General features: G+C 37.3%; 1 protein-coding gene across 2 annotated transcripts in view; it reads left to right on the top strand.

Moving 5' to 3' along the window:
• UBAP2 (ubiquitin associated protein 2) overlaps positions 1 to 25,624 on the top strand; it is a 126,696-nt gene that overhangs the window by 17,213 nt on the left and 83,859 nt on the right. For both annotated transcript variants that reach the window (XM_045840498.1, XM_045840497.1), the window contains exon 2: positions 9,781 to 9,920. In XM_045840498.1, the coding sequence (XP_045696454.1) occupies positions 9,822 to 9,920 (99 nt within the window). In that variant the 5' untranslated portion in view covers positions 9,781 to 9,821. The remainder of the gene's footprint in view (positions 1 to 9,780; positions 9,921 to 25,624) is intronic.

Here is a 25,624-nt window from a genome sequence, read left to right as displayed (position 1 = left end):
CATCCAAAACACAACTCAAACCAACAAAATCTCAGAATTATTAAACTTAAAAAAGGATGTGAAATATGAACTTGTACTGAGAGGCAGTACGAGTAAAATATAGTAAAAAATTTTAAACCATATTGGACATATGAGATAATTCTGGCTAATTGGTTATTTGCTATTATTGTATATGTAAAAGGTAGTGCAGTAATATGCCTGTGGCCTATATCTAGCATTCCAGTTAACAGAGGACCCATTGAGACAATATTAGGACAGATAATGTAGAAAAAACTTGTCAGACTTTTCTAGCTAAAATAGGCAGTGGACATAGTTTTCCTTGTGATGCTAGAATTGATATGTTGAATTATGGTTAGTCTCCTGTATTAAAAATTTTTTTAATTTTTTTTAAGATTTTTATTTATTTTTAGAGAGGGAAGGGAGGGAGAGAGAGAGATAGAGAGAGAGAGAAACATCAATGTGCGGTTGCTGGGGGCCATGGCCTGCAACCCAGGCATGTGCTCTGACTGGGAATTGAACCTGCGATGCTTTGGTTTGCAACCTGCGCTCGATCCACTGAGCTATGCCAGCCAGGGCTTGTATTTAAAAATTTTTAAGATTTTATTTAGTTATTTTTAAGGGAGGGAGAAAGAGAGGGAGAGAAACATCGATGTGTGAGAGATATATCAAGATACATCAACTGGTTGACTCTCACACACTCCCCTAACCGGGGACCTGGCCCGCAACCCAGGCATGTGCCTTTGACTGAATTGAACCTGCGAATTTTTGGTTCGCAAGCTGGTGCTCAGTCACTGAACCACACCAACCAGAGTTGTCTCCTGTATTTTAAGATATACAGGTCCAAAAGATATCTAGAAATGCTAGTGTAATGTCATTTTATCAACCTGGAATTTATTAAGATATGTCAATAGGGAATATTGTTACACATCATGTAAATGCTAGCTTTGAGGCCTCCATAACTGATCGTTCTGGAAAACAGAATTCCATTTATTGTTCTTTTGGAATCATTGATTCTGCTATGATTTGGTCTTTCTTAGGTCATTCTTTTTGTTTTGTTTTGTTTTCTTTTGTTGTTTTTTTAATTTTCTTTTTAAATTTTTTTTTGTTTTTGTTTCTTTTTTCCTATTTTCTTTTCTTCTATTTTTTTTTCCTAGTTTGTTTCTTTTTCTTTTAGGTCATTCTTAATTTCTAAAAGTTACCAGCTTCGTGGGCTCTCCCTGGAGCACACCTTTCTTCCCTGTCAGGCATGTGTCTTTACTTTTCTCTCCTACATTCTTAAGGGTTCCCACAAGACTTGCATTTAGGGGAGCAATGGCAGTGGCAGTTTGTCCTGGGCATACCTCCTGAACCTGTTTCCAAGGCTTCCTTTTCTTTAACCTTTCAGAGAGCTAACAGCAGCCCCACCATGGCTCACTTCTTTTCTATACATTTCTACAGCGCCAAAGCAGCAATCCCTAGGCTCTCTCCTGTTGCTTCTATCCTAGACTTTTCAGTGAGCTAAAAGTAGCCCTGCCTTGCCTTGGCTCACTTCTTTCTTTTTAAAAATATTTATTTATTTTATCCTCACCCAAGGACATTTTTTCATTGCATTTTAGAGAGAGGAAGGGTGGGGGGAGAGATATACATCACTTGGTAGACCTCCCAGTGTGTGCCCCAACCAGATCAAACCTACAGCCTGGGCATATACCCTGACTGGGAATCAAACCCACAGCCTGAGGCAGACCTGCTCCAGGCTTGGCCCCTTTCCAGTGACACTCCAGGAACTTTATTTATTTATTTACTTACTTACTTACCACAACCACCCACCCATTACTGTCCCATCTCTTCTCCTAGAGACACCCTCTACTCTAGTCAAATTGATTATACAACATACACTGCCTCTAGGTTTTTGACCTGACTCCATCCTCACATACACAAAAAATAATAAAATAAAAAAAATAAATAAAAGTTATCAGCTTCGAGAGCATGTCATTTAAACAAATTTATCAAACATCTTTTACATTGGCAGCTACTGAGTAGTTAAGGGAACAAAAAAGTATAATGAGTTTCTGGCCTTGTTATTAAAGTTAGGAAGGCAAGTTAAATATAGAAGATAGAATAGATAAATAAGCTAGCCCTGGCTGGTGTAGTTCAGTGGATTGAGCTAGGGCCTGTGAACCAAAGGGTTGCCAGTTTGTTGCCACATCAGGGCACATGCCTGGGTTGGGGGCCAGGTCCCCAGTATGGGGTGCATGAAAGGCAACCACACATTGATGTTTCTCTCTCTCTAAAAGTAAATAAAATCTAAAATAAAATAGATAAGCTAAAATGTGAATTGCATATAGGTGTTGTAAAATTAAAGGGAAGTTAATATATGAAAAGTACTTGGAAATATAATCTTAGAAGTCTCTAGTCTGTTTGGAATATTTTAAATGGACTTTTGATAGAAACCTAAGGGCTTGTTAGTGTGATTTCTCCTATTTGAATTATTTGCCTTTATGCTTCTGTATTTCTATGCCAAAAGTTAAAATGGTTCTGAAACTTTGCATATTAATTTTGCATGTTTGAGTATTTTATCAGGACAGATTGGTCTTTTTTAAGGTAATATTTTTCAAATATACACTTTTAATTTTTATTAAATATTGAATATATAGGCAGAATACTTAATCATAGGTATTGATTATAATATGTATTCTGATTTCAGATTTTATAATATGACAAATGTGTATAATAATAGTTTGATAATTATAAAATGTAAACGAAACAAAGAATATCCAAGTACCATCACCTGGTTAAGAAAAAGATATGTTTGAAGTTCCTAGGGTGCTACTTCCCAATCCCAACCCATTAATTAGGCATAATTAGCCTTTAACTAGATTTGTTTTCATCTTTTCCTTGTGCTCATCCTTTCCTTGTGTTTCTCTATAGTTTTAACACCTACTTTCATAAATAATATATTGTTAATTTTATATATTTCTTGAATATTAAGTTAATGTAACCATAGTGTATATATTCTCCAAATCTGTGTTTTCTTTTTAAATTTGCCTTGACATATGTTCCTGAGTTTCTTCCAACATGTATGTGGTCATTATCTATTTTCATTGCTTTATGGTGTTCTTTGGTAGAAAGTTCTTGAAGACAATATTTGGATTATATTGAAAAAGTAAATAAAGTGCCCATAAAGATTTTTTTTTTAAAAAAGGACTTTAGTTTGAGTGAATGTTGAGTTTTATCAGTGCCCTTTGTTTTTCTTTTTTCTTTTTGGCTGAGATGCTTCTACAATAATGTCTCTCAGTGGGAAGTGGAGTGTGGTGGCATTGCCTTTTATTTTAACTAATGTTCCTTCTTCCTCTGAATCATACAAAAGCAGGATCAATCCAGAGTGTTATCATTTGTGTTTTGTGGTTTTTGTTGGGAAGTACCCCTCGTAGACCAAGAATCTTTAACTTCTGCCAGGGGCTTTGGATGCAGAACTGTCGGGATGGTGGTGGAGTGCAAAACTGAGGAAATAATAACTTAGGGCCCTAATGATGCCCTGGCTGGGTGGCTCAGTTAATTGGAACGTTCTGTGCACCAAAAGGTTGCGGGTTTGAGTCCCTGTCAGGGCACATACCTAGTTGCAGTTTTCATCCTGGTCAAGATGTGTAGGAAGGATCATGTTTCTGTCTCCCTCCCTTCTTTCTAAAATCAATAAACATATCCTCAAGTGAGGATTAAAAGAAAAAAAAGAATTTAGGTCCATAGTGGTTATCTGGGTAGGGATAATAATAGATACAGAAGTGCATGCTTGCTTATTATTTATTTATAAGAAAAAGATCTTGAGAAATATGATTAAGAAATTTTTCTCTTTTTGACCAAAAGAATATTAAAGAAATTGTTTATAAGTGGGTGTTCTTGCTTTACAGCTTATAAAAATGATTTGTTACTAAAATGGATTGTTAAAACTTTTCACATGTCCCCTTGTAGCCTGAAATCTTATAGCCATTCTAAATTAAAATTTTTAGCTTTCCATGTATTGCCCCTCTTCCTCACACCTTTTTCTTTAACATCATGTAACATTTCATATTTAGTCATTGGAACTGGATTTCTGTTTTGCTCTTTTCCAACTCCTATCCCGCCCTTTTGTTTGGAAGCCTTTGTTTTCTGGGAATGCAGAGTTCCTGCCAGTTCAGATGCCTTGAAAGTAGGTCTTGGAGCACTGACATAGCCAAAGCCAAAATCTTAGTAGGTTTTTGACTCTGCCTTGAAAAATACTGGTTTTATGCATAATGCTTTCCCCATTTTAGGCCTTGTCAGCAGAGAGAAATGTAGCTCTTTAAACAGAGGACCTTGGTGAAGAGCGTCTTGGGTTTTCTAAGAGGAAGGGTATGATGCAACCTCAAGGAGATGGGTTGGAACAGTTAGCACAGTGTAGTAAGTTTCTTTCCTGGATGTCTCATCCATTGAATCATCTTGTAATTGGTAGACAGTGTTAAATTCCATTTTAATTTTCAGTATAGTAGCCTCAGCATTAAAAATTTTTTGGTATAAAGTACATTATTTCATGTGCCATATTTAGGCCAGTTGATTCAAGCAGATATTTTTAGGTCATAGAGGGTTAATCTATCCACTTTATGCTCTTAAAAATGTAGTTCCGAAGGAAGGATATATAGGTTTTCCCACTAATTATGTTCATCTAAAACAGCAGGCTTTTAACATTACCATAGTTGAATGGGTTTGTACCATCTCAGCAGATCTTGATGAGAAACATTTTGTTTAGAATACATAGGTAGTATGTTGATTAAATACCAAGACTAGTGTAAATTTATCGAGGGTCACAAAAGTGTGTTTTCCCTAATTGTTCCTTTGGGAGAAAAGCATATGCCATTTGATTTTAGGGGAGCAGGGATCCCATTTTAAAAAGTTTGAATTCTAAGATTTTGTTTTATGACCAAATTAGAAGTTATATTTTTATTTTTACCTGATCAGGGATGTCTTTAAGGTTTTAGTATATTTTAGAGTTCTACTAAATTCTTAGAGCAGGGCGTTTAACCTGGGCGCTCATGAGCATTTAGGGAGTGGAGTGTGGTCTCTCATGGACAGGCTTTGGGGAGAGAGATACGGGATATGTAAACCTCATGAGATCTCAGGTAGAATTTTGTGTGGATTTGTATTTTTCTGAGGAGAGAGCCCATACTTTTCATCAAATTGCCTAAGTACTTAATGAATTGAAAGGTAAAAGTCACCATATTAGAACAAAACATCTTTAATGAAAGGCATTATTTCATAGTATTATTTTAACCTCTAGTGAGGTTGCAAAATACAAATCCAGCAGTCAGGATTGCAATAAACTGGAGAGCAGTCTTTAGGAAGGGATGTTTTCAAATGTGTATTGAAGCTTAAAGCTTATGGGAAAGGCCTTGGTGAGTGAGCAGCTCTTTGCTTGGCCATTCAGCTGTGCCTTATATAAATGGACTCTTTTCAAGTTAAAAATTCAAATCTTTTTTGTTTTGTAGGCTATTTCAGCAGGGATCTATTTATCTTAACCCTCTTTTCACTTGAGTATTCAGTTAAGTTGTCATCTTGAATTTCTGACGTTCCAGTTGCTTTCATGGTAACATGTGGATTAGTGCCACTGGCTATTCAAGGTTTCTGCTTTCAGTTTCCTCAGAGTCTAGGATAGACACAGAATCAGAGTCTCTCCACTGAGCTACACCAGCCAGGGCTTTCTGCAGATATTTTTGTATATTATACTAAAAAAGTAACAATAGATACAACAAACTCCATTGCCTGTTTCTTCTAATCTGTAGATTAACAAATTTAGCTGCTGCCAGACCTGTCCATTTCTTCATTTTGCTGGGCTATGGAGAGGAATCCCTTCTCTAGTCCAAGTGAATCATTGTCCATTATTGCTGTCTTAATTTGTTGCCTCTCAGTTATCCCCTCTTTAGCCTCAAGGCCTCTTTTATTGAGAGAATTAAGCACACATCCCATATAAAGCCCTGGAAGAACACAGGTGACAGGGATGATACAGTTCTCATGGGGCTTACAGTGTAAATAAACTTGCTCAGTGTGTCTCATCCTTGGAAGATTTTACTTTGATGCTTTGCATAGTACCTCTTTGCAAGTACAGTTGTTATTGTTTGCCATCTCTCTTCCTCCCTTGTGTTGGCTTTTTTCCTCACCATTGTACTGAAACGATATTGGCAGTGGTCACTGGTGACCTCATTACAGAGTTTCAACAGACATTTGAATCATGCAGTGATTTAAAATTCTTGAAAATATAGAAGTTTTAACTTCCATATTATTTTAAATATTCATGTTGTTCAACATTGTTATTTAGTTTTTTTGAGTTTATGTGACCAACAGGAAAAGTTAGGGAGATAGATAATGCTTCAGAAGGGGGCTGTAAATTGTAGTGTCTTTAGCCACGGGTCTTCTGCTTTGGAGACTGCATTGTCTATAGCTGGATGCTCTGTGGCTTGTTTTTATAATTAAGAGTTTCATCTCTTTCAGCATGCCTCTGGCCTCTGTTTTGCTAGTTTAGGATTATGAAGGCAACAGTTATTTTATAATTTAGTACCGAGTTAGGTTTGTAGGCTCTGTATCTCAGGAAAGAAGCAGTTAGGACTCACTCTCTTATTTTACATCTCATTGATTTGTGTAGAACATCTGATTCCTAAAGTGGAGGTTATAGCCCTGGCTGGTTTAGCTCAGTGGATTGAGTGCAGGCTGCGAACCAAAGTGTCGCAGGTTCGATTCCCAGTCAGGGTACATGCCTGGGTTGCAGGCCATGACCCCCAGCAACCGCACATTGATGTTTCTCTCTTTCTCTCTCTCCCTTCCTTCCCTCTCTAAAAATAAATAAAATAAAATAAAATGAAATAAAGTGGAGATTATGCCAAGTTCTATAGAGTATTGTTGAGGATGACAGAAAATCATGTATATAAAATAATCATCTTGGTGCTCAGTACATAGTACATTTGAATAAAACATTGTTTTCCAAAATGTTCTGTATGTCCACAGCAGTCCCCTACCCTTCTCTCAGTCCTGGACCTCATTCTCCAGAGGCCGTTACTTTCAAGAAACTCTTGAGTATTTCTTCTGCTATGGATGTTTTCCCTCTCCTTCCCTTGTTTCTCAGTTTGTGTTTATAATTTCTCCTCTTCTACTCTCCCAGTATTATATAATCATTTTTTGTTAGATCAGTATTATAATCCTGTAAATGTTACAGTTGAGCTATGTTGCCTTTTTTGGACTTAATAGTTGTTTTCATAGTTGCTTAGATTTCTATGTAGCTATCATTGATTAACATCTATACTTTATTACATATGTGCAATTTAACTTCTTAGGATGATCAAAACCATTTTCTTGGAGGCATCTTTTTGCTGTCCCTCTCTTGTCCTTCTGCTCTGATTAGATTCATTTGCTCTAAGGCACAAGTGGCAAACACAAGGCCCGCCGGCTGAATCCGGCCCTCCACCTTGTTTTATCTGGCCCGGCACCTTATCCTACCCAGTGGCAGCACCGAACTTTTGCTTAACTATTAAGGAGTAGTTGCATTTACACAGTCCTAACATTATATTCGGCCACTTGAAGGCCCTTTGAGGCTGATGTGGCCCCCAGTGAAAATGAGTTTGACACCTCTCCTAAGGCCTGCTGCTTAGCTCTCTTCTTGATCTTTTTTCAACTGTAATTTGTGGGAGCCTCCTCTCCTGTGGTGGATCCTCTTGTTATCCACTGATCTGTTTTCCGTCCCTATATGACAATCTGTCTGTTCCAGCATGTCATAAATTAAATCATACAGTACACAGCCTTTTGAGTCTGACTTTTTTTTTACTAAGGATAATGTATTTGAAATTCATCCATGTTGTATACATCAGTAGTTGATTTTTTTTTAAATTTAAGATTTTATTTATTTATTTTTAGAGGGGGGAAGGGAGGGAGAGAGGGAGAGAAACATCAATGTGTGGTTGCCTCTCATGCACTCCCTACTGGGGACCTGGCCTGCAACCCAGGCGTGTGCCCTGACTGCGAATATAACCGGTGACCCTTTTGTTCGCAGCCCAGGATTTCTTTTTATTGCTGAATAATTTTCAGTTGTATGGCTATGATACGTATTATTGACTCTTTGAAGGACCTTAGGCTTATTTCCACTTTTGGGGGACTATGTCTAAAGGTGCTATGAGTATATAGATAGTTTTTGAGAAAAGTGGCCCATGGCTATTCCAAGTTAAAAGGGAGGCTGAGGAATTGAGTGTTTAGTTTTTTGCCTTCTTTACCAGAGGAGGACAGTATGGTAGTATGTTGTGAATAGATTGGTAGCTAATTCATGGTGTTAATTGTCAACAGCTGCTTCTTGGTTTGCTCTTTGTTTTCGTTTTTCTAGGAGTTTCTTGAGTTTGAGATACTGCATGTGTGAACTAAATTTGTTTCTTCATTACATTGATTGGTATCTTTGCTGAGTGTAGAGTTCTAGTTTGGAAATTAAACTAAGCTGTTGCTGCATTGTTTTTTTAAAATTATAGTAAAATATACATAACATGAAATCATTGAACAGTAACTCTCCATTCTCCCTTACTCCTCATTCCTGGTAACCACCATTCAACTTAACTATGAATTTGACTATTCTAGGTAACTTATATAAGTAGTCATACAATAATTGTCCCCTTTGATTGACTTATTTCATCTAGAATAATGTCCTCAAGGTTCATCCATGCTGTAGCACATGTCAGAATTCCCATCCTTTTTAAGACAGCATAACAAATAGCTCATTGTATGTACATACCACATTTGCTTATCCATTCATTATTGAGAGAAACTTGGGTGGCTTCCACTTTTTTTTAGCTATTGTGAATAATGATGCTATGACTATGGTCATACAAATATTTCTTCAAGATCTTGCTTTCAGTTTTTGGGAGTACTAGAAGTGGGATTACTGAATCATAGGTAATTTTATTTAAAGAAATTTATTTTGAGTAACTGCCATATTTTCCATTGTGGCTGCACCATTTTACATTCCTACCAGCAGTATACTGGGGTTCCAGTTCTCTGCATCCTCGCTAAAATTCTTATTTTCTATTTTTAATTTCTTTTTATTATAATGGTCACTTTAATGAGTGTGAAGTGGTATTTCATTGTTATAATCATGTTTTGATGGCATATTTAGTTATATGCTTGACACTTAAGTAGCTATTCAGTAAATATTTGTTGAATAAATAAAGGAAAAATATATGCCAATTGTTTTGTCTCCTTGGAAGATTTACTTTTTATAAGTGACTTTTGCCCTTAGGTATAGCTTGTTCCTGGACATCACATTTTGAATTGGATTATTGCCGGGTAAAATCTTGGTTGGATGCAATTTTTGTCTTTGGGTTCAAATACCAATTGCAGATGGGAAGAGTAGATTAAACTACATGTAGTAGTAACTATGTCCAGGGTGGGACAAAAGTAGGTTTACAGTTGTATGTGAAACAGTTTACTCTTGTATTTATTAATTATTGTGTTATTTTCCATACGAACAAGTGTAGACCTACTTTTGCCCCACCCTGTATAGTGATAAAATAATTGCTGGTTAAAATTCATCATATTTGAGATTTTTGTTTAGAATTGCTGTGCTTGTAAACCTTAGACTTTTAGATTGTGTTAGTAAAATTGGCGTAAGAGGTGCCAGGAAAATCTAAAATCCTAAAGGGTTGTTTTCTTGAATTTGTGTTCTAGAGCACATTTGATATATCTCATGTTTACTCCTTATCCCTATATTTTATCCTTGCTTTTTACTGTGGTTTGCAAGTTTTACTCACCATGCCTGCTTTCTTGCAGATTTTCTATATTGTACATACGTTATTTTGTATATACTGTGTATGATGACTTCGGTGAGCAATGACCGTTCCCGAGGTGCTCGGGAAAAAACACAGATTTCAGCAACACAGGCAACACAACTACAGAAACAAGTAGTACAGGTAAGTTTGCCCTATTTAGAGTTATGGAAATTTAGGAAGTTCATAATGCTGTAGTGTTCTCTTTTGTAGGAAGCCTTAGAATTTTAAATCTTATTTTTAAAATGTAGATAGTATATAATAGGAAAGAGGAAATATTGATTCAGGGACAGTTGAATGTTGTTCCTTAATTATTTAATCCTGAGCTTTTTCTTGCTACCTGTTAGTGTCTGGGCCATCTTTTTTTCTTTATTACACTATGAATCTGTGTCCCTGGAATGTAATATGAAAATCCAAAGTATACAGCGAAATACTACTCTGAAGTAGAGATATATCTGAATTATAAGAGACTTCCAAAACTTTTCTTTCAAGTGTTGTTACCTGGAAAGAGTGCTTTAATCTTAGAATGCCTTAATTAACAAGATTCATTTATATAAAATAATTAGTATTAAGTAGTCCCTCCTCAGTTTATTTATATTATTATTTTAAATGATGTGTGACAATCCATGTAAAATGCTAAGCACAGTACATGGTATGAAATTGGGCATTTTATGTATGTTATTCATTGGATTGGTGAACATTTTTTTCAGAGGCAGTATGGAGTGAGTAAAGAAACCTTTGCAGTCCATTATAATTTCATATTGATCATTTGACTGTACTTTGATAGCTAATTGCAGTGATACATACCCAAGTGCCCTATTGATATTAGGGGACACAGGAAGTGGGTTGTACTTAATAGTTGCATTATATTTTTAAATACAAGGTTAGCCTTGTATTTTGCTGCTATCAACAGACATACATCTCTGTTATACAGTGCTTGTTCCTAAATATACCTACCTTGATAGGTATTTATTCATAACTGATCAAGAAAGACTGTTGGAAAAACTTGGATTTTTTTGACTAGGCCCTCCCTTTATAGATAAATGCTTAAGAGAATGGTTGATGAATGGCCTCTTATCAAAGAAGAAATACAAGTTATGAGTAATCATAGGTGCAACCCTGCTAATCAAAGAAATATAAATTAAAACAAAGATTTTTTTTTTGTTCATCAGATCACTAAGGTTTAAATGTGTGGTCTTTTGAAGGAGGGCCAAATGAAATGTTGGGAATGTAAGCTGTGTCTCTCCCACCCAAGTAAAGTCCTTACGCTGATTTCCAGAGAATCCAAGTGTCTGGACTGGAGGAGGGAGGACTCCCTTCCTCTTAACGGTTGTCATTAAGAGTTTTTCCATGGGCCTTTGGGGGATGGCTCATTTTATCTAATTAGAGGAAACAACTGCCAACTGAGTTGTGGGAAGGATTCCTAGACTCTTAGGTTATTTATTTTTCTTTTTTTATAAAAGAATGTGAGAATTTCTCAAAACAGTATTATGTGTTAGTGGAATTGTTCGTGTTTATTTATACATTAATCTCATTCTGGGAAATATATCCTAAGAAAAAGCCTTAAAGGGGAGGCTATTGCCCTGACCAGATATCTTAATAGTTAGAGCGTGGTCCCCATACACCAAGGTTGCAAATTTGATACAGGGCACATGCAAGAAGTAATGATCTGTTTTTAATGCATCATATCTTAATGAACAGAACCTAGGTTTGTCCTATATACTGGTGGTGATTGATGAATTTTATAAAGTGGTGTTTCTCTAGTATCATATGGAAAGAGAAATACTTTAGTTTTTAAACATTTAGAATGGTGTATTCTTTGTAGAAAGTTCTAAGGAATTAGAACTTGCATAAGGTGTGATAAAGAAGTGGTAACCATTATTCTTGTATATTTCACATAAGATATGAAGTGACTACGACAATATTTGAAATTATGGTGGGAAATACCAGGTGTCTGATCAACTGAGAAAGGCTGCAAAATAATACTTAGAATATAGCACAACTCTTAAGGAAAAAGACTAGTAAACTATGTTAATGTTGTTTATCTTTGGGTGATAAGCATAAAGATAACTTAAAATAATCCTACTTTATCATATTTTCTATACTTTCTGGGTGACAAACAAAAAACTTGTGGGTTTACCATAAAAAGCTATCAACACGTCCTTTTTTAGGAAAGTATCTTAGTTCAGTATAAGCCAAGTGAATGAAAGATCCAGAGGAAGAGACTAGTAATGCTGCTTTTCTTGCCAAGAGTTTTTTTCCCAACTTTGACAGTTGTGTAGTAGATGTCACTAATGTTTGTTATAGGGAAGAGTGCATTAACCTCCTTTAACTTTGAATTACCAATTGATTCTGTTTATTCTTCTGATTTCACAAGTTGTGCAGACCTCAGTCCCTAGAACTCAGCCTGGCATCTTTCCCATCATGCTCTAATTTATGTCTGGTGCTTTGTTTAGCTAATACTTAATTTTCTTCTTGATTAGGATAGTTGGCAAAAGTAAAAATATTTAAAGTTCTAATTTAAAATGTTTTGTATTTCATTAATTTGCTATGCTAGTGCTACAAAACTGTACTTGTTAAATAGCTGTTAAGTGCATCAGCTGTGCTTTCAGAAGTTATATGTAGATGGTCTATACCCGTTCAGGAATAAAACAGATAATATCATTGAAGAGAAATGCAAAGAATATTTGAGTTATAGCACTTAAGCTTAAGAAGCTAAGTATGGTCCTAGCTATGTGGCTCAGTGAATTGATTCCTGGCTTGCGAACCCTGGCTTTCAAACCGTAAGGTCAGTGGTTCGATTCCCAGTCAGTGCACTTGCCTCAGTTGCCGGTTGGGGGTGTGCAAGAGGCAGCTGATTGATGTAGCTCTCACATGTCAGTGTTTCTCTCTCTCTCTCTCTCTCCTTTCCCCTCTCTCTAAAATTAAATAAATTCTGTTTTAAAAATCTCAATAAATTAGTAATTGATATTTATCTTACATACAGTAATGAATAGTGACTTTACAATTACAAATGTGTGGGTGAAAGTGTATCAAAATAAAAATACAGAAATATGTAGAAGCCCCAAACTGTTGACCTATAGCAAAATGTTATTAGTAAGTACTCTGCTTACAATCTTTAGTGAAAGTGTGAACTTGAGGGTTTTTTGTTAATATTTTATGTTATAATAAAGTCAGGAGAAGCTTTGTTCTTGTGACTCGTGCATATTTAGGAAGCACAAACAGTTCTTGGGCAGTTTTCAAGTTTAAATGTTGCGGCCTTTAGTGCTATTATTTGCAGCTGTTTACCTCCCTGCTCCATTACTTTTTTAAAAACGATTTTATTTATTTTTAGAGAAAGAGAGAAAAAGAGGGAGAGAAACATCAGTGTGTGGTTGCCTCTTGTACTCTCCCTACTGGGGACCTGGCCTGCAACCCAGGCATGTGCCCTGATTCAGGAATCCAACAGGCAACCCCTTGGTTCACAGGCCAGTGCTCAGTCCACTGAGCCACACTAGCCAGGGCCTGCTCCATTACTTTGAATTGATCCTACACCCTTTATCAGAAAGATACCACAGCTGCGTGCTGAATTTTCTGTCTGAAATGTCTTGAAGCAGGAACATTTTTCTAGTGCACATCATATATACAGTGAATGAGTATGTTCACAACTGGTCTGCGATTCACTTTTCTTGAATTTTTCCCCTTTTGTCTTTTTATTTTAGCTCCTGAACATCTGTTTCTTTCTCCTCCTTTCCCTTTGCATTTTCTTTTTGACCTTCCCTAAGGCTTCTTCTGATCTCTTGAAACTTTTTTCTCTAACATTTTATTATGAAAATGTTGAAATACAAAGAAAAGTGGAGAGGTACAGTGGGCACCCATGTACTTCACAGTTACTTTTTTGCTGTATTTGCTTTATCACATCTGACTAGAGTGATCCATATGCCATCTTATTTTTGATGCATTTCAGAATAAGTTAAAGACATTAATATACTCTATCCTAAATACTTCAGCATACATAGCATGGAGTTTAATATTTGTTTAGGTTTCTTTCTTTAAGGTGAAATTCACATACAGATATATTTTAAGTGTATGAGATCATTTTTTGTTGATTGCATATATTTGTGTAATCTAGTCCCCTGTCAGGATACAGAACATCATCCTCATCCCAGAAAGTTCTGTCTGTTTAATTTTTTTTCTTGGTGCAGACATCCTGCCTGCTTTAGGGTTCTGGTGATTGTCTTTCTGTACTGCTCTCACCTTACCCCCAGCTCTCATTTCTGTGTACTTCTTTTTAGTTCAGACTCTTGCAGGTTTCCCATACTGTAATGTAGACTGTGTTCTCCCAGTTTGCACATGTTGTGGTCACTTTCCTCAGTCTTTCAAGTACAAAAGGACACATAAAGATCATCTCCGTTTATGTCCCTTCATTCTAGTGACAGCCACACCGGCCTAGACCCTCTTTGCTGCATTCTTGGACTGGTAAAATAGTTTCTTCCCTCCCTGGGAGGCAGCATGATCAACACACTGGACATTACACACCTGGTAGTTAAGAGGCCTGTGCCAGCAACACCCAGCATAAAAGCATGAGTAAGGTACTTGGGGACACAGTACAGAGTTGAACTTAGAGGATCACTTACCTCTGTGACCCTTGCCAGTAGTAAAATAGAAGGTCTACTTTGTGATTTAGTAATTTCTATAATAGGAACTTTTTATCTCTGAGAAAGATAATACTTCAAGGGTGAATAATATCAAGATGGTTGTTTTCCATATTGCTGTTGGCCCAACTCTGTATACACTTGTAATATATTTTTCTCAAGTTTGCATGCGTATTGCAAAAGAGTGTATATTTGGATATTTTCTGTTTTAAAGCCACAAAAATTAGTTTATGCATATATTCTACTTCCCTTGCCTAACTGCTTAAGGACTTTATCTAATTGCTTTAATTAGACCCTTCAGTATGGAAGGCAGGAACAGTTATCCTTGTTTTGTTCTTGGTCTTAGGGGTAAAGCTTTCAGTCATCTTTTACCATTAAGTATGACATTAGCTGTGAGTGTTTTTTTGTTTTTTTAAGATTTTGTTTTTAGAGAGAGGGGAAGGAAGGGAGAAAGAGAGGGAGAGAAACATCAATGTGTGGTTGCCTTTCTTGCCCCCAACTGGGGACCTGGCCTGCAACTCAGGCATGTGCCCTGATTGGGAATCAAACAGCTGACCTTTTGGTTCACAGACTGGCGTTCAATCCACTGAGCCACACCAACCAGTGGGATTTTTGTAGTTTCTTTTATTAGGTTGGGAAAATCCCCTTCTATTTCTAATTTTTTGAGTGTTTTTATCATGAAAGGATGTTGGGCCTTATCACATGGTTTTTCTATGTTTCTTTAAATGATCATGTGGTTTTTATCTGTTCTACTTTATATGGTATATTATATTGTTTGATTTGGAGATGTTAACCTTGTATTTCTGGGATAAACCTCACTTGGTCATGGTGTAGAAATCATTTTGTATGTTGCTAATGGGCTAGGATTCTGAGGAAGATTTTCTTTTAATAATTTTAAAAAATGTATTGACTTTTAGAGAGGGGAGAGGGAGGAGAGAAGGGGCAGAGAGAGAGAGAGAGACATTGATTCATTGTTCTACTTATTGATGCATTCATTGATTGATTCTTATATGTGTCCTGACTGGTAATAGAACCCACAAACTTGGCAAAGTGGATCGGTGCTCAAACCCAAGCAGTCCCCATCCTTTTTGATCCCAGGCACTGGTTTTGTGGAAGCAAGGGGTGGAGCTCAGGCGAGCTTCCTTCCTAGGCCCAGTTCCTAACTTGCTGCTGACACCAGTCCATGGCCCTGGGGGTTGGAGACCCCTGCTCTAACCAATTGAGCTCCCTGTCTCCACCCCCCTCACTCCATCCCTTGCCGCCTGGGCTTGGAGTATTTCTTTTAACATTTTATTTATTTTTAGAGAGAGGGGAAGGCAGGGAAAAAGAGGGAGAGAAACAACAACGTGTGGTTGTCCCTCAGATACCCCTAACTGGGGTCCTAGCCTGCAACCCAGGCATGTGCCCTGACTAGGAATTGAACCAGTGACCTTTTTAGTTTGCAGGCCTGTGCTCACTCCACTGAGCCACACCAGCCAGGGCAGGATATTTCACCTATATTGATGAAATATTTTCCTGTGCTTGTCTTTTCCTGTGATGTCTTTGTGTTTGGTATCAGTGTAATATTTGATAGGATGAGTTAGGAATTGTTCCCTTCTCTGTTTTTTGGATAAGTTTGTAAAGAATTGGTAATTGGTGTTAATTCTTTCATTGTTTGGTAGAATTTAACAGTGAAGCCATCTGGGCCTGGTCTTTTCATTACATGAGTTTTTTTGATCACTATTTCAACTATTTGTTATAGAATTTCAATTTTCCTTGAGTCAACTTCAGTAGTTTGTGTCTTTGTTGATTTTTGTCTAAGTTACCTAATTTGGTGGCATGCATTTGTTCATGGTATTCTCTTATAATTCTTTTTATTCCTCTAAGATAAGTTGTGGCAGTACTGTTTCACTCCTAATTTTTAAAAAATTTATTTTATTTTATTTAAATTATTTTATTGTTGCTCATTTGGTTCACAGTTGTCTACATTTTCTTCATTCCTAATTTTATTTTTTTTCATTCCTAATTTTAATAACTTGAGTCTTCTCATTAGTTGAGTTTTCCTGGATGTTCTAGCTAAAGTTTTGTCAACTGTCGGTTTTGTTGACTATACCCTCCCCCAAGGGCCAAGTTTTGGTTTCTTTGATTTTTTTTTTCTGTTATTTTTCTGTACTTTATGTCATTATTTCCTTCTTTAGGAAACTTTTTTTGGAATAATTTTAGGATTTGCCACAATGTTGGCAAATGATACAGAGAGATTTATTTGACTTTTCCTAGTTTCCCTTAATGTTATCATTTCACGTCAAGTGTTGGCAAACTTTCTATTAAGAGTCATGTAGCACTTATTTTATGCTCTGCAGGCCACACGTCATCTCTGGTTATGTTCTTTCTTGTTGGTGTTTAACAACACTTAAAAAATGTTAAAACCTTTCTTAGCTGGCACACTGTACAAAATCAGATTCCAGATTCTGGTTTGCCAACTTCTGTCTTACATAACCATTTGTTAAGACTAAGATAATAACATTGGTACAGTATTATTAACTAAATTATAGACATTATTTGGATTTCACTGGTGTTTGAACCAAGGCCCCTTTTCTGTTCCAGGATCCATTCTAGTTACTTGTCTCCTTAGTCTGTCTTTATCTGTCAAAGTTTTTCAATTTTTACTTGTTTTTCATGACTATCACACATTTGAAGAGCGTATTTATGAGTTTTAAAAATAGTTACTTCTCATTTTCCAAGGGTGAACAGTTAGTATTTTTAAAAATCATTTTGAATTTATGAATTTACACTTGATGTCTCAGTTATTTCTAGTTATTGTCTTTTTCGAAGTTCAGATTATTCCATTTTTGGCCAATACAAGTGTTTTCAAGTTGGCTCTTGAGTGTTTTTTTTTTTTTTTTAACTTTAAAAATTATAGTTGATGTAGAATAATATTAGTTTCAGATGTACAACATAGTGACTAAACAGTTTTATCCTTTGCAAAGTGATCACCACAGTAAGTTCAGTACCGTGCATAATTATAAAATTATTGACTATTCCTTGTACTGTATATGACATCCCTGTGACTCCCAAGTCATGGCTTCTGAGTGCTTTTTGACTTGGTCCTGATAAATCTTTGAGAGTTTCTTCATAAACTGGTATGGCAGGGTATTCCAGACTTACCTTGTATACTTCCTGCATTGCGTGTGGAACCAGCCATTGCTCTAAGGAACTTGGGCATCTTTTCATGGGAAATGTTATGCTAACTAATGATGTTTATTATTACTGGGCTGGTAATTGTTCATAGGTCTCCTCAGAGGACAAAACTATGAACAAATGAATTAATGCTGATAATTCAAATTCAGGACTACTTTTATTTCACATGTTTATCACCTCCACACTGAGACTGATTTCCTGATAACTGGAGATGGTAAAATTAGAATATCCCAAAATCACTCATTTGCTTTATCCCACTTTATGTATGTAGTACCGCATCGTGCTTTCCCCATTCTAACTTTGATTTCTTGTGAGCACAGTCTTTAACTTTGTAAAAAGATGTAGGAGAGGCTCCTTTTTCATTCCAGATGCCTTAGTAAATGTTGGTTTGTTTTTATAAAATATTTGGTCATTGGCATCAGAATTTGACACACTAAATATAAATGTTTTAAGTTCTCTGCTGGAGCAGCAAGGTGTGTATTAATTTCTGTTTCTGTAAGAACTTTCTGGATTTAAGATTTTCAATTTTACCTTGAAGTCAGTTGATAGGAAAATGTCTAATTGGATACTTTGGGCACACACTTATTTCAAGGAGACTGCTTGGTTCAGTTGATTTAGCTTTTAAACCAGTAACAGTAGCATGCAGGATAATAACACTTGTATACCAAGGGCCTTGGTCTTTATTAATATTGATGAAAAATATTCAACAACCAAGAGGTACTTTGTATGTGGATGTGGGAAGTGTCGACAGTCCTTTTACATATCAGGGATTGCCATGGCATACCTGCTTTTACGGCTTGCTCTCTCATAATGTTTCCCTGTACTTGGGAACCATTGCTAACTGTCATTCCATTATTCCACTACATAGCCACTGTTTTTGGTTATCTAGAATAAATTAGTCACCCTGTTGGAGTTCAGTAATTTGTTCTGTGCTTCTTTGTGCATCGTTTTCCCTATGAGAGCCACCTTAAGAGCCTTAAAAGCATATTTTACTTGATAGAGGTGGCCTTCGGGTGAAAAATTATGATGTGGCAGCCAAATAGGTTCACCTCCTGCTTTAGGATACAGCTTTGGTACTCAGGGCACCTGACTCAGCTGTCAGGCCATCTGGAAGTTACAGAGATTCCCCAGCCCCTCCTTTTCAATTAGTACTATGTATACTTTGTTCATGTATGCATTGTATACTGACTTTCTCCTGTTTGTTTGTTTTTTTAATACGTTTTATTGATTATGCTATTACAGTTGTCCCATTTTTTTCCCCCTTCACACCCCTCCTCCCTGTATACCCTCTCCCACCCATATCCCCCCTTTAGCTCATGTCCATGTGTCGTACTTATAAGTTATTTAGCTTCTACATTTCCCATACTATTCTTGCCCTCCCCCTATCTATTTTCAACCTACAATCTATGCTACTTATTCTCTATACCTTCCCCCCCCTCCTCCTCCCACTCCCCTGTTGCTAACCCTCCATGTGATCTCCATTTTTGTGGTTCTGTTCCTGTTCTAGTTGTTTGCTTAGTTTCTTTTGGTTTTGTTTTAGGTGTGGTTGTTATTGTGAGTTTGCTGTCCTTTTACTATACATGTTTTTTCTTTATCTTCTTTTCTTAGATAAGTCCCTTTAACATTTCCTAAAATAAGGGCTTGGTAATGATGAACTCCTTTAATTTGACCTTATCTGAGAAGCACTTTATCTGCCCTTCCATTCTAAATGAAAGCTTTGCTGGATAGAGTAATCTGGGATATAGGTCCTTGTCTTTCATGACTTGGAACATTTCTTTCCAGCCCCTTCTTGCCTGTAAGGTCTCTTTTGAGAAATCAGCTGACAGTCTGATGGGAACTCCTTTGTAGGTTACCGTCCCCTTATCTCTTGCTGCTTCTAGGATTCTCTCCTTCATTTTTACCTTGGCTAATGTAATTTTGATGTGCCTTGGTGTGTTTCTTCTTGGGTCCAACTTCTTAGGGGCTCTCTGAGCTTCCTGGATTTCCTGGAAGCCTATTTCCTTTGCCAGAGTGGGGAAGTTCTCCTTTATTATTTGTTCAAATACGTGTTCAATCTGTTGCTTTTCCTCTTCCCCTTCTGGTACCCCTATAATTCGGATGTTGGAATGTTTAAAAATGTCCTGGAGGTTCCTAAGCTTCTCCTTGTTTTTTTGAATTCTTACTTCTCCATTCTTTCCTGTTTAGTTGTTTTTTTTTCTTCCTTCTGGTCCACTCTATTGTTTTGAGTCCCAGTTTCCTTCCCATCCCTATTGGTTGTCCCTGCATTTTCCTTCATCTCTTTTATGGTAACCTGCATTTTTTCATCTAATTTGCACCCAAAATCAACCAATTCTGTGAGCTTCCTGATCACCAGTGTTTTGAACTGTGCATCTGATAGATTGGTAATCTCTTGGTTGCTTAAAATGATGAGTCCTGGGGCATTGATCTGTTCTTCTGTTTGAGACATGTTTCTCTCTCTCTCTCTCTCTCTCTCTCTCTCTCTCTGGTCTGGCTCCTGTTACGGTGAGGGGTGAGGAGCGGAGCCTTAGGTGTTCACCAGGGCTGGGCACCCCAGTCGCTAGATTGTGACGTTGTATGTGGCGGCAGGGGCAGGAGGGAACAATGGTGGTAGCTCTGTACTCCTAGGACCTCAGTCCCTTCTCTGGGATCCTGGGTTGCGCGCTCTGCCTGGTCCACAATTGCCGCCTCACTGGGTCCGCCAGCTGCTGCTTGCGTACTCAGAGTCCACCCGCTGCGATCTTGTGCGCCCCAGATGCCTTAGGTGCTCCCGGATGCCTTATGTGCCCAACTCTTCCTGTTCTCCATGCACTGTGGCCCACGCCCGGCTGCTCCTCTCAGCCCCTCCTACCGGTCTGGATGAATGGGTCTACTTCAACTTCTTGGCTGTCCGACTTCCATTCAGATAAATTCTCTGTCAGTTCTGGGTGTTATTCTGCTTCTAAATTGTTGTTGTTCTAATCTTGGTTGTGCGTGGAGGTACGGTGCGTGCACCTATGCTTCCATCTTGCCGGAAGTCCTGACTTTCTCCTGTTGAGATGTTTATAGTTTTATTTTGACAATAAGTATATGCTTAATAGTCACCATTAATACTTATGTCAGTGTCTCAAGTCTGGTCATTTTGGTTGATTCCTTAGGAAAAGGCTCATAGGAATAATATTTCCTGTGGACTTTGGTGCTGGGAACAATTAATGTCCTTTATACTTAAGTGTAAAGTAGTTTTGTTGGCAATAGTTTCTAGCCTCATATTTTCTTTACTTAAGGATCCTAAATGTTTATTTTTTTTTTCACAAAACTTTTGACAAGTTTATTGATACTTTTTATATAAAAATTTCTCTCCCATATAACTCTTTTGCCAGTTCTGCCTAATACCCAACAAATAATTCCACTCTTGCGTCAATCTTTTACTAGGAAATGTGCAGTGTGAGTTGTTATAGGTTGATATTCTCAAGCATATGATGTGATTTCTTTTACATAGTTAACATTATTTTATTTTATTTCCTTTTCAGACATTTTCCTTGAATTTTAGTTGTAAGCATTTGTGCTGTTGTTCCCTTTTTTTCCCTTAAGAGATTTGTATTATCCACAGATTTAGGTTGGGTTGGCTTTTGCCATTGTTCAATATTTAATGCTTCCTGCCCTTACCAGTGTGGCTCAGTTGGTTGGGCGTCAACCTGCAAAGTGAAAGGGCACCAGTTCAATTCCTAGTTGGGGAGCATGCCTGCAAGGTGGTTTGGTGCTCGTTGGTGCGCATACAAGAGGCAACTGATAGATGTGTCTCTCTCTCTCTCTCTCTCTCTCTCTCTCTCTCTCCCCCTCCCCCCCTCTCTCTCCCCCTCCCTTCCTCTCTCGCAAAATAAATATTAAAAAAAAATTAACACTTCTTTATCTCCCTTTTCTCTTTTTGATTTCTTTCTTTAAAATTTCTTTTTACTTTAAATATTTTCCCCTTTCACCTTTCATATTTTTCTTGAGGCATTAACTGTTGAAAGTTTAATTTTGTGTTTCTTCTAGTATAGTCTTCATTTTTACTTCTGAATTAGAAAAACTTAGACATGTGTTATTCTCTTATGTCTTGTATCATTTTTTTCATACTCAGTATCTTTTAGTACATTTTGAAACAGAAGATAGCTGTTTTACTTTGTTCTCTAGGTAGATCTTTTGTTTTCTTTTCTGTGTATGTGGCTCAATTATGATTCTATCCCTAGTAGCTTCTCTTGATGCCTTAGCTGGTTAGTCTGAAGAGTTTATCATGGTAACTGCCCCTTTTGAAACCTTTCTGCAGTCCTGGTACTTAGGTTACTATTCGAGTTGTTAAAACCCTACAGTGTCATCTGCTGTTCTCAAATGACCCACTTTTTGGTGAATACCTCTTAATTACTTGTGGTTTTTCCATTCTTAGATTAGTCAGACACCCAGTGCTTACCTCTGCTTACTTTGCTTGGGTAAATTGATACTTGGTAAATCTTGTATGTGTTGGTGGTTTTTCTTTTCTTTCTTTTATTTTTTTGTTAATTGATTTTAGAGAGAGGGGAAGGGAGGGAGAAAGAGAGGGAGAGAATCATCAATGTAAGAGAAACATCATTCGTTTGCCTCTTTCTTGTGCTTCGACTGGGGACCAAACTCGCAACCCAGGCATGTGCCTTGACCAGGAATCAAACCCTCAACCATTTCAGTTCGTGGGACAAGGCACAATCAAGCCACACAGGCCAGGGCAGTGGTTTTTCTTGCTTCTATTTTGAGGTTTGTGAAGGGTACCTCATCACCTAGTTTTGTAGTATATTATTGTTCAAGGGATTTTGGTTTTGCTGTAAAGTTGCAACAGTAGTTTAGAGCAGCAGTCACTAATCTTTTTGGCACTAGGGACCAGTTTCGTGGAAGAAAATTTTTCCACGAACTCGGGGTTTGGGAGATGGATTCTGGATGATTTAAGCTCATTACATTGAAACTCAACTCTTGCTGTGCAGCCTGGTTTCTAACAGACCTGGACCAATATTGGTCTGCAGCCTGGATGTTGGGGACCCCTGGTTTAGAGAACTTTTAATATATCCTTTATCAGATTTTTAACATAGTGCCACTTTTTGCTGTATCATATTCTTTTTCCTGTATTTTCATATCTGTATATATACATACATGCATTTCTTTGTTCTGAGCCATTTGAGTTTATTAAATACATTTTGTATGTATTTCCTAAGAACAAGAATGTTCTTGCCTTAGCTGTGTGGCTCAGTTGATTGAAGTGTTGTCCCATCCACCAAAAGGTTAGGGACTTGATCCCAATCAGGGCATACACCTAGGTGGTAGGTTCAATCCCCAGTCAGGGTGAGTACAGGAGGCAACTGATCAGTGTTTCTTTTTCATGTTGATGTTTCTCATTCTCTCTCTCCACCCCCCACCACCTGCATTTTCTCTCTAAAATCAGTAAAACATATGCTTGGGTGAGGATTAAAAAAAGAAGAATGTTCTTTATACAGACACAGTTGCACCATTAAATTTTTAGCATTGCTATAATGTTATCTATGGTTCATATTCTATTTGTGGTGATGTGAAATTGTTACTTATTCCAATAATGACAACTACTCTAGCAATGTTCTTTATAGTGTGTTTCCCCCTTTCCATTACAGAATCATCACACATCCCATTTGTGTGACATCTTTTTAGTCTCCATTAATCTGGAACAATTTTCAGCCTTTCTTAACCTTCCATGGTATTGGCGATTTTGAAGACATATAGGCCATTTAGTGCATAAAATGTTCTTCGATTTTAGTTTGGCTAATGTTCCCTCATGATTATATTCAGGTTACAGACTTGTGATTGGACTTGTACATGACTGACCTGAGTATTTCTCAGAGTGCCACATGTGGAGTCACATAGTGTCTATGGGCTCCTCACTGAGGGTGGTGATTTTGATCTCTCAGTCCAGGTTTTGCCCATTTCCTCTCATTTACTCTTACTGCGTTTTGTCCAGCAACTAGAAAGCAATCTTTGTGGAAATACTTTGAGACCATGTGCAAATAGCCTTCTCATAAAACTTTCCCCCTTAAGATTAGAATTCATTGATTATTTTTTCTGAACTCATCTTTACTCTGTTGGTTGCAAAATGAAGATGTCTAGCTCTTCTTAGTCTTTTATCATTGCATATTAGTAAGTATATTTTTAAAAGTTTATCCTTATTCCAGCACCCCTCTATGGGCCACTATAGGGTTAAACTTTCTGCTGCATGCACCTGTCAGGACGTGGTCCTGACTGCCCTCACCTGAGCTGCTTTCAGTCTCAGACATTGTAGACAGAGCATAGTGTCAAATAAAGTCTGCAAAGATGATAAATTACTTACTAGAATAAAGTTCACCTTTACTAGTGATCTAAGAAATAAAAATTTAAGCTGAGTAGGGAGCATTGATTAAACTGGCATTTTTTAAAGTTGGAAAAGTTTATGAGGAAGCAGACTCTTTAAAACTGATGGAATATAAATCTTTGTAGATGTTGTATAGAGTATTTTTGAGCAGATGGTATGAAATTTTTTTAACATTTTTGAGACATTTATTTTTTATTTTTGCATTTATTCTAAGAAACCTATATCTTTTGGAAATAAATATCCATATATCATGGATATATATGCAAAGTAGGGGGCATTTCTGGGCAAGAAGGTGGCATAAGTAAACAATGCTTGCCTCCTTGCATAAGCACATCAAAATTACAACTAAAATATAGAACAACCACCACTCAGAACCTTCACAAATCAAGTTGAATGGAAGTCTGACAACTGTGGAATTAAAGAAACCACATCCATCCAGACTGGTTGGGAGGGGTAGAGACGTGGAACAGGCTGGTCCCACGTCCATGTATGGTGGGCAAAATTCAGGAGGGATATCTCGGAAGTGTAGAGTCCCAGCCCCATGCAAGGCCACCAAGCCCAGGGTTCCTGTGCCAGGAGGATAAGTCCCCATAACTTCTGGCTACCAAAACCAGTGGGGATTGAGTCAGTGGAAAAACTTCTAGAGTCCCAAGCAGTTTCCCTTACAGAACCCACACATAAACTTCCTTCGACTCACTGCCCCTGCATATTTGATCCTTCAACAGAAGGTGGAGGTTGGTGGTCAGTAGTCACAGCCAGTCTTTACAGCTGACTGGACTGGGGAAATTCCTCCCATTGATCTGCCAGCAGCAACCAAGGCCCAACTACAAGAGGAGGGTATACTCAGCCCACATGAAAGGCACACCTCGAATACCCAGCTTAGGTGATAGGGGAGGCTGTGCCAATGGACCCTACAGTATACCTACTAGATTAGGCCATGCTACCAAGACAGGGAGTCATAACAGCTCTACCTAACACATAGAAACAAACACAGGGAGGCTGCCAAAATGAAGAGACAAAGAAACATGGCCCAAATGAAAGAACAGATCAAACTCCAGAAAAAGAACTAAGCAAAATGGAAATAAGCAATCTATTAGATGCAGAGTTCAAAACACTGTTCATGATGATGCTCAAGGAACTTAGTAACTCAATAACATAAAAACATTCAGTCAGAAACAAAGGATAAGGTCAAGTTAAAGGAGTTCATCATCACCAAGCCCTTATTATGTGAAACTTAAAGGGACCTAAGAAAAAGATGAAAAATATGAACAATAAAATAACAACAAACTTACAACTATCAACAAATGAACCTAAAAAAAAAAAAAAGAAAGAAAGAAAACCAGTGAAAACAAAAACTAAGCAAACAACCAGAACAGGAACAGAATTAAAGAAATGGACATCACACAGAGGGAGTTCAGTGGGGAGGGGGAGGGAGGATTGAGGGGGACAGGGAAGAAGAAGCATAATTAGTAGGCATAAAATAGATGGGGAGAGATAAAAAATAGTATAGGAAACAGAGGACTCAAAGAACTTATATGTATAACCCATGGACATGAACTAAGGGAGGGAATGATGGAGGGTTGGGGGACAGGGTGGAAGGGGGATAAAGGGGGGGAAAATTGGGAAAACTATAATAACATAATAAAAATACTTTAAAAATAAAGTTAAATTAAAAAAAAGAAAGA

Source organism: Phyllostomus hastatus, unplaced genomic scaffold, assembly GCF_019186645.2.
Source record: "Phyllostomus hastatus isolate PE091 unplaced genomic scaffold, TTU_PhHast_1.1 phas_contig_34, whole genome shotgun sequence".
Taxonomy (NCBI): Eukaryota; Metazoa; Chordata; class Mammalia; order Chiroptera; family Phyllostomidae; genus Phyllostomus; species Phyllostomus hastatus.
This window is presented reverse-complemented; position numbering and strand designations above follow the sequence as displayed.